General features: G+C 48.8%; 1 protein-coding gene across 6 annotated transcripts in view; it reads right to left on the bottom strand.

Moving 5' to 3' along the window:
* GRHL2 (grainyhead like transcription factor 2) overlaps positions 1–15,143 on the bottom strand; it is a 181,321-nt gene that overhangs the window by 5,176 nt on the left and 161,002 nt on the right. For 5 of the 6 annotated variants that reach the window (XM_045049526.1, XM_045049525.1, XM_006943329.5 and 2 more), the window contains 2 exons: positions 7,931–7,995; positions 2,805–5,812 (listed from right to left, as the gene is read on the bottom strand). In XM_045049526.1, the coding sequence (XP_044905461.1) occupies positions 5,698–5,812; positions 7,931–7,995 (180 nt within the window). In that variant the 3' untranslated portion in view covers positions 2,805–5,697. Of the gene's footprint in view, positions 1–2,804; positions 5,813–7,930; positions 7,996–15,143 lie in introns of those variants that run through there. The other variant, XR_006592158.1, reaches the window with a different exon arrangement.

Genomic DNA, 15,143 nt, shown 5'->3' with positions numbered 1-15,143 from the left:
CCCCTTTAGCAGAGCTCAGGGAAGTGTGGGGATGGAGGACCCTGAGGAAAAAAGGTAGAGCATACTAAGAAACCAGAAACCCCACTCGGTGAATGTTTACTTGTAAGAATAGAGCCCCAGTGAATCTCTATGGGAGACCTTTTAGAAGGAGTTGGCTGTGGTCACCGGGGCGGGCGGGCGGGGGGGAGGGGGTGTGCTGTTCAGATCTTACCTTTGAGAGCCCTGCTAGCTGATTGACAGGCTCTGGCTGCAATCTTTGGAACCACCTTAGCATTTACTCTGAGGCCACATTCTCTGGGGCTGCTCCCAGTGACCGCACATGGTGGAGTGTTAGAACTGGGCCATTCCTGCCCCACACAGATTCTTCCTGCAGGTGACCTATACTCGAGGACTCCTCAGGGGCCTGGCTGAGGCGGTCTGAAGCTCCTCTTACCCAAGCGTCCTTCCCTCCTTCCCTCCCCCCTTCTCTCTTCCCTCTTTCTTTCCTTCCTTCCTTTCTTTCCTTTCACAGGGGTTAGTCCACACGCTCTCCCTATCTCTCCCTGCTCACTACCCCTTTAGCCTTCACATGAGTTTCCCCAATAAATCTCTTGAATGTCTAATCCCATCCTGGCTTCTGCTTCTTGGACAACCTGAACTGATGCAGTGACCATCCCTTACCCATTCCTGTTGACCCTCAGTTCCATGGGCTCAGACACTTGAGTTGGCAGCCTTCCCAAAGTGAGTTTCACATTGGTGACTTTTCATTACATTGTACAAGAGCTCAGGGTAGGAGGGGTTATATTATGCCTTAGAACTGGGGTGATGACAGAACCCTGGCTCTCCCAGGATGAGCCCTTATTACTCTGCTGATACCAGGCCACTATCACTTTGCACCTACATCACTGCCTCGGAGGGCAGACTACATCTAACCTGCCTCTTTGTCCCTAGCATGGGGCAAAGTAACGAACTGAATTAGCAGAGTGAAAGGCAAGAGCCAGGACAGGACCCTGTGGCCCTGACAACTGGTCATCCTCACCTACCTGACCAGAGTTCCATATGGGGGAGGGGGGGGGAAGGCGAGGCACACCCAGCACCCAGCACCTTGGCTGCCACCGGCCAAGGGAGGGACTGCCTCAGGACAGATGTGGAGACCAGCTACATCCTTTACAGGACCTACTCAGACCTGTGGGTCCACTTGACCACCCATGGAGGCCGTGGAACATGGATCATGGCAAAAAGGCCTTGTGGCCCATTGCTAATCCCTCCAGAAGCCTCCTCCCTCAGTTCCTCCCCCAGCCTGTTCTCCCCTGCCCTCTGGTCCCGGCATAGCGGCTGCTGGGAGTGCCACTGGGGTTGCAGCCATCAGAGAAGACTTTCTTGAGGCAAATTTTCAGCCAAGATTTGAAAGCTGTGTATGTAGACAGTGTGAAATGCAGAAGGATGTAGAAATGCTGGTCCACAGGAGAGCTAGCCCAGGGACGTGTGGCCTCGGGAGCGATGGACTAGGCGACACCAGGGACTACGAGGGACAGTATCGGCCGGTGACTTCTCTCACGTCATCTGTGGTCAGACCACTGACTGAAGGTTTTGCCGCGTGGATGTCGCACACACGGATTTCTTCCGTAGAAGTTTGTGGTGTCTTTTCCGTGCGAGTTAACAAATGCTGAGTCGACAAGACGCTGCGAGTGAAATCTTCTCCAAGTCATCACATTCAAAGGGGTCCTCTGGAGAATGAGACTTCTGCTTGGGGGAGAGAGATGAAAGCCCCTGGCCTCCCATCCTCCCTTCAGAGCTGAACCGAAAGTGCTGGTATCCCTCACTCACGCTGCCCGCTCCCTCCGATTTGCAAAGACCACCAATGATCATTTTAGGCCTCGCCATCTTGTGGCTTTGGGTTGTTCCAGGCAAGACTGGAGAGAAGCTAAAGCGAGAGCTGTATGCTGCTCTTTATTTTCAAGAGGGCTCGTCATGTGACATCTCCCAGGCTGTGAGCATCCGGGTGACTCCAGATAAAAAGAAACATTTGCGCTTAAAACATATATTCGGGTATCTAGGGTGTGTCTATTTCACTGTCAGGAAACAGAAAAACAAATCAGCATAGGTCTCTTCATCAGATTTAGTTGATTGATGCCTAAGAACTGTAAAACCCTACAAGCTTCAAAGTGTTAAGGCTTTCTAGAATAAATAACGTAGCTTCATTACTTACCTTACTGTGAAAGAAAGAAAGAAATGCTGCTTGTTCAGAGGCTCTCTGGAGTTGAGCGTGGATGACGGCTGAACAGCATGGTGGCCCAGCGGGGAGGCAGGCAGAGGAAGCGCTAACGAACACTGGAATCCTGAGTCCGGCTGTTTGCCTCTGAGCTGACAGATCCTAGTGACCTGGGAGTTTGGGGGCAAGAGACCATCATGATGGAACCGGAGTTTTAGCCATGTGGTTTCAGCCTCTGTAGGGGCTGGTGCAAATGAACTAAAGAGCCAGAAAGTTCCTGTGATAACTTACATGGGGATGAGCGTGAGCGAGGCGGTGAGGAAGGTAAAAGCGTGTGGACAGGACCTACTCTCCCTGCCTTGAGGAGCCGGCCAAGAATAACCACCCTGGTGGCCCATCGCGGCACAGTGAAGGCGTCTTGATTTCTTCAGCCCTCTTCTCCTGTAACCATGGGGTGGAGCACAAGGCAGAGGACGTGCCTGCTGTGTTGAAGTCTAGGACCCGAAGGTGTCCAAAGGGGGCCTAGAATCTTCCCAAGGCCACACTGCGGCTTCTTTCCAACAAGGCAAAGAAGCCCCAACACCCACCTCACAGAAAGTACCAGACACTGTCATTTACTCTGACGTTATGAATATTTATTTTTTTCTCTTAAAAATGTACAAAAAATAAAATAACTGTATTTATAGTTTATAGATTCCCCTTCTCCCATTTACAAAACTATTAAGTTACATTTGCCTTTTTCTTTTGTTTAAAACACGAGAGCAAATTGTCCATCTTTCAATCTCCCTTGCTTGTTTTTAAGAAAGGGCCGTTCACAGAATTTGGCACAAACCCTCTGTTTCTGTTGCATTTTCCTAATTTTAAATAAGAAGGAAAATAAATGTTTGATTCATTTCACGCCTCGTAAGTTTCTGGGCTGGGACGTGCCTTAGTCTTTCAGGATCCAAGTCCAAGATGACATCTGACTGCGTTTTTCTGTTGGTTCCAATCTCCAGACACCCATTAAGTCTAAGCAGTGTGGGTATGTGTAAGAAAAATACTTGTTTTACGTGTCCCTCATCTTACATGGATTTTTTTCAGAGAAGCATATTTGTTTAAGTGTAATAAATTGAAGGGACAAGAGAAGAGGCAAGTCTTCCTATCTTTCTAGAGTGTTTCTGCTCAGAAAATTGTGCTCATCAAAGCCCTGCTGACATACATCCAAGCTAGACCATGGACACTCTGAGAATGCAGAGGGGGCAGGAGAAGGATGGGGGGCAGATCAGATGGGAGGTGATGCTCCCTCTGCACCACCCTTCGGTGGCACTGGCCTCACATTCTTTGTTCTGGTAGGTGGGGGTCACCACGGTGATGGCTCAGGGACTGGAAACAAATGCAAAGGCGTCTCTGATCATCCTCTGCCTTGGGGAAGACCAGCAAACATTTCCCCAAAGAGACTAGAGAAAAAAGGGTAGGGTAACTTGTGTCAGACGCCCCAGATCTTATCTTTTCCCTACTCTGGAGTCTCTGCCCCAGCCCAACAGTATTTGCCGTTTCGTCTGCCAGTCACGTTCCAATCCACCTCTGAGGCAAGGAGCACACTAAGTGCAGAGTACGTCATAGATTTTCAACACTGAATCTGTCCGTCACAGAACAGAGCTTCATCGGGACCCAGGAGGGTCCCCACGCTGCTGGTCCAGGGCATGGCAGCCAGAGCGGGGGAGGAGGGAACAGATGGGAGCAGAACTGAATCCGGGATGCAAACCTTTGGCACCACAGGAAGGGATAACGTGTCCAGAAGACACAGAAAGGTGCCCCGTTACCATCACCCGGACATCTTCCTCGGCGCGGCACCCGCTCTCCATTCCATCCAAATCGTCTGTAGCCTCAAGGAGAAACAGCTGGGCTGGAAGCAGCCCTTCTGTCCTGCTCTGGGCGTCAGGGGCAGGTGGGGTGCGAGGCAGGGAGCCCTTGGAGAGAGAACTCCCTGGGTGAGACGTCAAAGTGCTTTACAAATAAATCTGGGCCCTTACATAGAACCTGCCCTAGTGCAGGACCTGGGGCTGGGGACGTGTCTGGCTACCTAAAGGCCAGTGCTTCAACCCACAAGGGCGAACGCAAACCCCCAGGCCACCTACCTGTCCCTTCAGAGAGAACAGCGGCCCAGGACGGTTCATGATTTCGCGAGTGTTTAGGGAAGCATTTTTTCTACTCTTCGTCTCCCAGAGCATGTACGGGAGGACCAGGCCTTCTCTCTCCCAGTCCTCCTCCAGGGGCTGCCCTTCGGAAGAGCCAGGAGGCTCTGGGGGCACCCCCTCCCCCCGTCCCCCCGAATCCAGCAGCCCGGAGCAGAGGTGGCCACGGGAAGCAGCCCCCCGGCCTGTGAATTCGGAGCTAAGCTGTTGGCATCACTCTCAGAACCGCAGCTGGGCTTTTGGGGGAGCCACTTGAGATGAAAGACGCACTTGTCAACTGTCAGGCGCTGCACAGAGGCCCGGTCCTCATGATCACCAAGTTCTGCAGTGGCCCCAGCACGGGGCCCAGCCGCAAGCCCCCTGCGGTCTGTCCGGAAAGCTCACCGAAGCTGGAGGAGCTGGGGCCTCAGACAATCCGACCTTTCCCGCTGACGAGACCGTTCAGAGAGTGAGAGAGGCCGGAAAGCACATCACCGGGAGGCAAGCCTGGCGGCCCACAGGGCGGGCGTGTCCGCTGGCACCCCTGCAGTCACCGGACAGCCCGAAGGCCGCTTCCCTGTCCCGGCGCGTCCCCTGCAAACCTCTCGCAGAAAGCAGAGCCTCAGCTACGCGTCTCCCCTAGGCCAGCGGCAGTAAACATGCCCACGTACCGCAGGTAAAATATATTATTGCCATATTATAAACACTATGTACATAATAGCCAGGCGTACCTTCTGGGTTACTAATTACACGGTAGCCGAATGTCTTCCTGTACAAGGCCTGGCGGCCACTCGCTGGAAACCCCCAGACGTGTTTAGCAGGACGGCCTTCCCCAGAGACACCTGAAGGCTTTTGACCAGGACGCGGGTGTCCACCTCTGACCCCGCCCGACGGCGGCAGCGGGCGGCAGCTCGTTCTGACCAGCCGCTCAGGGCAAGCGGAGGTGAGGCGTTCTCGGGCTCTTCGGGGTGAACAGATTGGCTGTGTTTCCCTTGAAAGGTGAGGGGGGGCTCTGGACGGTCTCACCTGGGGCCAGCAGTGTCCTGCAGAGTCCTGGCAGGCCTGGACCCCGGGGCTCCAGAAACAGGTGGACAATAAATAAGTGTCTGACAGGCCCAGCGCGCCTTCCTGAGGGGCTCAGGATTTAGCTCCAGCAGGAGCCAGGGGATGGGCCAGACACACTGATAAGGGACGGGGCTCTGTGCCTCGCCCGGCTCCCAGCACAGTCTGTAACAGCGGTTGGGGGGTGGGGGGTGGGGGGGGGCAGGGCTCTGGGCTCTGGGCCGGGGCTTCCACCTCTCCCAGGGAGGAATGCACCGAGGGCCCCTGCTGAGGGGACGCCGAGACCAGGGCTCAGATTTCCATGAGCGTGATCTTGAAGCCTTCCACCATGCTCTCCATGTTGAGAATGAAGGTGTCCTCATTCGAGTAGTGCTCAATGATGTTGTCGTCCATGTTCACCAAGATGCTGCCGGGGAGGAGGGTGGGGGGTAAGAAACAAAGATGCCATCAACAGCAAGCGGTGGGCAAGGACTGACCCCAGGCTGGGGGCTCCCCTAGCCATTCTTTGGCAAGGGAGGCTGGGAAGGGTGGAGGAGGGAGGAGGTAAGGCAGGAAAAGAAGACCCTCATAATATTTTCTTCCCGCAGAAACCAGTCTGAAGAACCCAAAGCCTCGACTGGTCAGAACTAACCTCACGACTCCTTATTAAACAGGTCTCCGGAGGCATTCAACCCAACCCTCTTGCTTTATAGATTAGAAAACTATGGCTCAGAGAGATGAGCCGGAAATCACACAGTAAGCTAGTGACAGAGCCGGGTCCTACACGTGTCCCCCGTTTGCATTAAACCATACTGCCTCTTGAAAATACACTTTAAAAAAGTACTCCAGGGGCACCTGGGTGGCTCAGTCAGTTAAGCATCCAACTCTTGATTTCGGCTCAGGTCATGATCTCATGGTTCGTGAGCTGGAGCCCCACATCGGGCTCGGTGCTGACAGGGCGGAGACTGCTTGGGATTCTCTCTCTCTCTGTTCCTCCCCTACTTGTGGTCTCTCTCTCTCTCTCTCTCTCAAAAAAAAAAAAAGTCAGAGGAAGAGGAAGATGAAGAACTGTGGCTACCCCATTGGGAATGTAATGTGTTTCAGGGTTTCAGAGACCTTGCGTTTACTCTTCACAGCAGTCTTGAAGGTAGGCGTGACCATCGCCACCTTGCAAATGAGAAGACTGAGTGCAGGGAAGGTCAATCAGCTCCCCAAGGTCATCCAGCTGGTTCGTGGCTGAGCTAGATCGGAAACTGGCTTTGCCTGGCTCTGAAGCTCGCCCTTCACCACGTGTGACCTATGGTCAACTATCCCAAGTGGATTTAGTTTTAAGAGAACCAACAACCTCTAGGGTCTCTCCATCATTTGGAAGTCAGATCTCAGTTTGCCATCGAAGAACTGACTCATTTGACAGCTATGTGTCATCTGGCAAGTTTAGGAGCCTCAGTTTATTCTGCAAAAATAAGAAAAACAACTCCTCTCTAGACGGTTGTCGTAAGGATTAAAGTTTTTGGCGCAGGGCTTAACATGGCGCTCGATGGAAGTGAGACATTATCGCCGTCAGACTGTATGTCTGCCCTGAGGATTTCTGCTCGGCAGTAAGACCTTGAGACAGCACTCAAATCTCATCCTCAAAGGAATACACTCAGCCTGTTGCACTGACTGTGAGGAAAACTGTAACATACAGTTAAGGGAGCATCCCAACAGGGCTCCAGTGGAAAAGGTCTCCCATTTGACTCCTGCTCTACCCAGAGACCCATCACTCAGAAAGCCTGAGCATGTCAGCAAATCAATCTCCTTTACGACAGAGGCTCAGAGAAGAGTTTAAAGACCCGTTTTCTTTAGGAAAAAGTTATTTTCTGTAGGAAAAGAACTCCAGAGGCTGACTCGGTGGAAACGCTCTCCTGGGACTAAATCCAGCTCCCACAGCCTCTACTCTTAGACCCTCATACGCAGGAAGCCCTAGGAAGGCTGGGGGGTGGTAGCGTGGGGAGGAATAACAGAGCAGTGTATATAAAGCACTTGCAGGGGGCCCAGAACCTACTGAACGCTTCATAAACGAGTTATTGTTCTTAACGCTGAGAATAAGCAGGTCCAACGGTCATTTAGATCATTTTGTTAATATTCGCCTCAGAAGAATTCGCTATACCCTGAGCGCTTCTGGTTCTTCACGTGTCACCCTGAAACCAACCCCAGAGTAGCGTGTGATTCTTTACACACTCCACACTTGGCAGAGCTGACTTTGCCACCCTCCCCAGTGTCCTCACCCCTTCCAGACCCTTCTATTCCACCACTCTGACATTGCAATAGGAGATCTCAGGCGGCATCATGACAGTGCTCTGTCTCCCTCCCTCCCCATCTTATTAAAGATCTTCAAAATGCACTGCGTTTGCAAGCTGCTCAGCAATCCTTTGTAAGGATGACACACGGTTTTTATAAAAGGTGGAAACAGAACTAACAAAAGGCAGACACCATTTTTTTTTTTTTAAAGGGACAATGTAGACTTCTCTGATTTGGAAGTCAGTTTAAGTTGCTTCTTTCTTACCCTTTTTTGCTTTTCTTGTAAAGCTTTGCGATCTTCTCCACAGGCAATCCGTATTTCTCAGATATCTGTAACACCAATAACAGAAAGGCAGATGAGCATGGAAGGGGAGGCTAAGCAGAGGCGAGAGAGAAACCTCCGCTCTCAGTCTCGTGGAGATTCTCCTGGGTGCCCGTATCCTTCACTCAGGAGTCAAGCTCCCAATATGCCTCAGCTGCAAGGCTCTCCTGTGCCTAAACCTTGAGTCATTCAACGAAAGATTCAGCCACATGGTAATTTAATCTACAAGAAAGGTATCATCTCAGATTAGCCGGAAAGAAAATGGACCCCGGCCCCGATGTTGGGTTAAATAAGTAGCCATATAGAAAAAATTCAACAAGTTAAGCTGGATCCCTTCTCTACTTCTGACATCAGAATAAATTTCAGATAGAGCAAAGATTTACACGTGAAGGCTGAAACCATAAAAGTATAAGAAGAAACCATGGGTCAGTTCTTTGTATTGATGTCATCTTCAAGGAGGGAAGATCATTCCAATGAAGACATGAAACCTGAAGAAACCAGGCCAAAAGGTTGATCAAACAACAGAGAATTGCAAATACCGGTAGAGCAAAATCCACCATAAGAAGCGCAAGACAGACAATATACTATGAAACTTTCTTGTCAACGGGAAAAGGAAGAACCCAGCGTGAAGAAGTAACTCCCAGAGAAAAGCACGAGAGGACAGTAAGTGCACGAAAAGATGTACCACCTCACTCCTCACTTTAAAATTTCAAATTAAACCAGCAGGATGTTACTTTTATGTTATCAGGCTCACAGAAACTAGAAGAATGATAATATGATAATATGTCAGCTAGAGCGTGAAAAACGTCAAATCTCGTATTCCATAGGTGGAGAATAACAAGCTCGAGCTTTTTGGAGGGAAATTTAGGAAAAGCTCTTAAAATTTAAAAAGCATACTCCCACATATTCCACCGCTGGTAACTTGGTCTACGGAAATACGCCCAGACGTACGCAAAGCTTTTCAAAGCATCGTCGTTCATAATAGAGAAAACCGTATATAACAAGCACTCATTAAGCATGTTTTGGTATCTTCACAGTCGGAAGCCATCCAGTCATTTAAAAATGTGACAAGCCTATATGAAAAATCAAGTCCTTAACACACGAAGGGGAAAAAGCCAACAACTTGCAAAACAGTATATATGGTGTGACCCCATTCATGTTTTTAAAGAAATAAGTATGTAAGGAAATAGAAAATATGTGAAGGACCTGCCAATCTATTAATCTATTAACAGCGGCTACCCTGGGAGAATGGACAGAAACGGGACTCTTTTACTTTTCACTTTGTACCATTCTGTAGTGGCTTGCCCTCCCCCCGTCCTCCTTTTGGCAATGATTGTGATTCACTTTTACAAATATAAAGCAATCATAGTTTGGAGATGGCTTCTGGAGAGACCTACCCTCAATGTCTGTCATGCCTTCTCTGTCCCAAATCCGATCCACCAGCCTCTTCTGAGCCCAGCGGTTGGGGGGGGGGGGGGGGGACTCACAGCCAGCTAGGATAAGTGAGTTCTGGGACAGGGGCAGCTGGGCAGTGGAACAGGGGCTCTGAAAAGAGGCTGAGGAGCCGTAGGGCACAGGCAGACAGCTCTGGATCCCCGAAAGAGCTTATCCCACATACAAGCACACATTCCCACCCCTTACCCCTCCACTTGCACAGGAAGGACTCCTCACCCCCAGAATAAGCCCAGAGGAGCAGAAAAGAAGGCTGAGAGGGCAACAGGAGCCTGGGGAACCAGCAGCCTGCCTGCCACTCGTCACTGCTCCATCACTGATGGGACCGCCCTGTGCCCACAGCAGAGCCTAAATGTGCCCAGTATGTAAAATGACATGGCCTGGGGGCAGCGGAGAGGATGAACGGTGCTTGTGTTGTAGGCATCCATTTGAACAGAACATTAAAAAAAACACTTATGAAGATTGCACACACAGGCAAAATTCTGATCCAAAAATACGATTACTGAACTAAACACATTCTAAAGTTCAGTAAATGAACTGAAAGACTGGTAGTCAATACAGCAAACCAATAGTATTAGGAAAGATCAATTAGAAAAACAAGTTCAAAAGCAGAGCAAAGACATGCAGCATAGAGGAACTCGTGAACAAAGAAGGCAGCTTTAAAAAACAAAAGCGAACAGAGAGATTTGAAGAACAGAGGTAGGCCACAGAAGATGTGACTATCCAGGGTCCCAGACAGAGAAAAAGGAACTGATGGAGAAGAGGAAATAATTAAACCAATAATAGAAGAAAGACCCAAGTTTTTGGACAAAGCGGGGGGCTCCCGAATCCCGGGAGAGATCAACGAGGAAAGACACGCATCTGGCCACTCTGAACAAAGTGCCGGATCTCCAAAGGGTAATAAAAACATTCTGAAACCTTCCAGAACAAGTTACCACCACCACCCCCCTCCAAAAAAAGGAACAGAAGAATAAACCTGGCTTCGGTCTTCCCATCTGCAACATCAGAAACCAAAGGATAGCGGAGTAACCTCTCTAGACTACTGAAAAAAAGAACTTCACCCCAAGAACCTTGTACACCAATAAGCTATGCCTCAGGCATCAGGGTGAAAAAAAAAATGGTATCGAGGAAATGCAAAAGTTCAGAGAACATTTCGCCCAAATACTCCAGGAGGAACATACCCACAAAAGAACGTTATCTAAACAGAAAATGCATCAGAAGAGAGGTTTCGGCCAGGCGAAGGGGGAAGACAACAAACCACTAGCATTGTGCCATAAATAAATTTTTAAATGTATACAAACACGCTCTCTCCATCTATCTATATTATATTGATAGATACTTAACTACAGATAGACAGTTATCAGGATGTAACCGTGTGCGGGTGTTTACATAGTTAGATGGAATGGGGGTGCAGAATAAGGGCCAAATAAAGATTCTCGAAGTAAAAAGGACACACTGAGGGAGCAAATCTCATCGTTTGTTAGAGTGAAAGCATCAAACTATCTCAGCAACACCAAGAAGTCGGGAGTCTGTGGGGACGGAGGGGTGAGCACCCCCGACGCACTCCGGCTAAGCAAGAGAAGGCGGCAGGAGAGGGAGAAACCAAAGCTCTCACGGCCTCGCCTCGTGCTGGGGGGAGCTACACAGCGTTGGTGCAAAACATAGCTGGAATTTCATCTTCCAATCACAGAGAAATGAGGAGGGACCGAAATCACTGAGGAAACGTAAACAGTAACTTTCCAGAAAAGGTGGAAAACAGCAAGTTAATAAGTCTGCCAAGCAGAAGAGACAGCAAGAGGAAACTGCCAAGTAAAATCAATAATAAAGAAAAATACAGACGACAGAAAATCCAGTCTATCCGTCATTATACCAAATGAGAACGAACTGCCTTTTTCCATCGAAAGCCAGAGGGTCAGCGTAGGGAAAAAAGGACAAGTTAAAAGAAGGACAAGAAAGAGAACCAGCTGGATGTTTAGCAGAAAAACACCAGAGGCAAAGGCTAAAGAGGGGATGGCTGGAGGGCTAGCAAACAAAGGAGAGCAGGGGTGAGGACATTTGTAGACAACAAGGTGAGCGTTAGGGTTGATGAGGTTACACAGGATATTATGCAATGATAAAAAAAAACACAGTGTAGGAAAAGGTGTAGCAATCTTAAACTTGAGGCCTCCAACAGCACAGCACTTGAGCACCAAGTACAAGATGGTGGGCAGAGTTGAAAGAAAAATAAGTATCGTGGGACACTTCACCATAAGAACAAGCACAGTACTATAGGAGGACAGCAGTCGCCCATACTCCCGGTTTGCTTTTAGAGTTGGACTCACCTAAGGCAAGTAAGAACAAAGGAAGAATATCGTCGCTATGCTAGATTTAATATTTCATACACACACACACACACACACACACACACACACACACACACATCTCCTAAAGAGAATCTATCATGTGTTGGGTCACAAAGATAAGCCAAATTACATCAGAATTCATTAGAAATGCAAAACTCAAAGTTGCCACACATGCTTAATTATTTGGAAGTAGGGCAGTCCCCTTTTATCCATAAGGATACACTCCAAGATCCCAGTGAATGCCTGAAACCTCAGACAGTAACAAACCCTGTATGTATACACACACACACACACACACACACACACACACACACACACACACACACAATGTGTTTTTTTCGTACACATACATACCTATGAGAAAGTTTATAAATTAGGCACAGTAAGAGATTGATAATAATAAAACAAAAATTATTACAATATGCTGTAATAAAAGTTATGTGCATGTGGTCTCTCTCCAAAATATCTTACTGTATTGGACACACCCTTCTTTTTGTGATAACGTGAGCTGATAAGATGCCTACGTGACGAGATGAAGCGACACGAATGAGCTGAGCGTCAGGCTATTGACCCTCCAAAGATCATCAGGGGATCATCTGCTTCTGGACTACGTCTGACCACAGGTAAGTGACACCGCGGAAAAGCGAAACTGGGAATAAGGGGGCCCCAGAACCCTGGCTGTGTAACAGCTCAGCACCCCTTCCTCAGACTCTCCAGTTCCTTTAGCAACCGTCTGGGGAAGATGCTATGTTATAGCTATCTAAAGAAGCTCTAACAGCAGCAAGTTTCTTTGAGCATCGTCATGCTATTTCCAAAGCGGTGAGATAGTCTGAATAAGGTAGGACGGGCACAGATTTTGTCACTCCTCCCCAGGCTCAATACCGTTGCCCTTTGGGAGAATTTCTACTTCCTTCCTCTCGTCTTCCCAAGCCCGGCACCTGCGCTATCTGCCGGGTCCTGGCGTCCACACCGGCACATGCCAACCGAGAAAGAAACGCTGATGTGCGCTGGTTCGCACCCAGAGCAGAGCGCTGCGAGTGGAGCCTTGCTGAGGGATGGAGGTGTGGCCGTTGCTCAGGAGTGAGCTCACCGTGGCCCCCACCCCGTGGGGCTCCAAACCCACCCAGTCAACAGAGCTGGTGCACAGAACCAATGCTGGAGGAGCGGGTCCCCTGGGCATCGTTCCTGGAGCCGCCACTCCCTGAGCACTTCCGAGTTGGTCTCAGCCAGCGCTCCCTAACCTGGGGTCTGCAGATGCCCGGAGGACGCACATGAACTGGGGTGGGGAAAGCATACATCTTTATTTTCGCTAACCTTGGACTTTAATTTAACCTTCCCTTCAGTTAGGAACATACAATAGTCTTAGCGGTAACTGAGTTTTGTTACCAATGGAAGTCACAGATATTCTCACGTCATATTAGAATTACGGCACAGATCTCAAAATATCAATTAAGTTCATCCATCAGACTTCGAAAGTACAGTAGTTAGGAGTCCCACCCATAGATCATGTTAGTGCATGAATAAGGAGCGCATATATTCCCGTAGCACAAATATTTTTCATTAAGGACCTCAATGTGATCGATAGAATTGGTTTCCTTTGTAATCCTGTGTTTTTTATTTTGTACATTGAAAAACTTTATTCAGAGCAGGGTCCATAGACTTCATCACACTACCAGAGACGTGCCACAGCACAAAAAGGGAAGAATTTCTGATCAGCATTCCCTACGTGAGAACTTGCTGTCGGCTGGACCATGTGTTATTTGTACCTGATTATTATTCTGACTTGCTTGGCCTGAAAGGGTTTGTTTTTTTTTTAACTTTGGTTGGTGTCATTTGGAACTTCTTTTTAAAATAAAATAGGGACATGCTTCTACCCAACGCCATCAGACTCCTATCTGTAAGTTCCTCTCTTGTGAAAGAAAAGTGATTCTGATTCTTGGTCTTTTCAGAGGTTTGACTCCCAATGCCCCAGAGCAGGAATGCAGGTACCTCGGCTCACAAATCAGTGGATAACGATCAGAACTAGGCAATTTGCATAAAACCAGCACAATTCCAGTCTGGACTTGGGTCTGCTGGGAGTGGCGGCAGCAGCTAGCATTTATTGAGTAGTTACTAAGTGCCTATCATAGGGGCACATAACACTCTGATCCAACAGACGCATCATTACAGTAAATAGGTACCTTTCTGAGCCCTGTTGGTCAGGTGAGGCAACTCGAGCTGACAGTCATTAAATAATTTGCCCTGCTAATAAGTGGCAGAGACGGGTTTCAAAGGTAAGAATCTGGCAGTCCGGTTTCAGATTCTGAACTCTTAGAGAAAATGGGCATACGTGAGACTGAAGGGCAAATGTCTGCCCTCCACACAACTGTCACAGGCAGAGGGAGTGGCAGCTTGATAATACGCCACAGTGACACAGCGTCCTCTGCCTCCATGCCAGGCGAGGAAGCGTGTTTTGGCAAATTCAGAAACCCTGGAAAGAAGTGGGACTGTGCAAGATATCATGTGGAAGAAGCTGGCCATCTGTCAGTGGGTTATAGAAGGATTGATTCCTTCTGCCCAGGCCCTGGATGACATCACCCCTAAACCCTGCTCTCTATGCGAGGAAAAGACGTGCTGCACGATAGTTCCCTTGAAGGCAGCAGTTAGTAAGAGTGCTTGCTTTTTAATGTGTGCTTTTCAATTTACCTGCAACAGTGATCCACTTCTTTTTTTCTTAATTTTATCCTTTAAAGTTTGTTTATTTTTGAGAGAGAGAGAGAGAGAGAGAGAGAGAGAGAGCATGAGTGAGGGAGGGGCACAGGGAGGGGGAAACACAGAATCCAAAGCAGGCTCCAGGCTCCCAGCTGCCAGCACAGAGCCTGACGTGGGGCTCAAAATCACGAGCCGTGAGATCGTGACCTGAGCCAAAGTTGGACGCTTAACCTACTGAGCCACCTGGGAGCCCCCACGATGATCCACTTCTATAATTTTTAAAAACCCATCATTAATATTTTTAAAGACCCCAAAGACTTCCTTTACACCCAGGAGGATTCTAGATCTTGGACATATCTCATCAATGTGTTACTGGTTGGTTGCCTGATGAGCTGTAATTTTTAGACTTTTACTTTGTAGAGTATTATCTTTGCCCAGAAACCTCAGGTATGTGACAGACAGAACTTAGAGACTCCCACTGATTTCCACCAATGTAGGACTCAGTCTGCCTTGTCTAGAGACATCCAACAGGACAGCCTGCTCTGGAAGGCGGTGACTTCTAGTTGGGGTTATCAACTATTCAGTGTGGGCTCTAAGAAACACATTTAAAAAGGAGGAGACTCTGGCTTGCAAACACTTCCTCGGTGGCTGCATTCGACCTATCAAGAGAA

Source organism: Felis catus, chromosome F2 (genome assembly GCF_018350175.1).
Source record: "Felis catus isolate Fca126 chromosome F2, F.catus_Fca126_mat1.0, whole genome shotgun sequence".
NCBI lineage: Eukaryota > Metazoa > Chordata > Mammalia > Carnivora > Felidae > Felis > Felis catus.
Note: the sequence above shows the minus strand (reverse complement) of the source record. Positions and strands in the feature narration are given on the sequence as shown.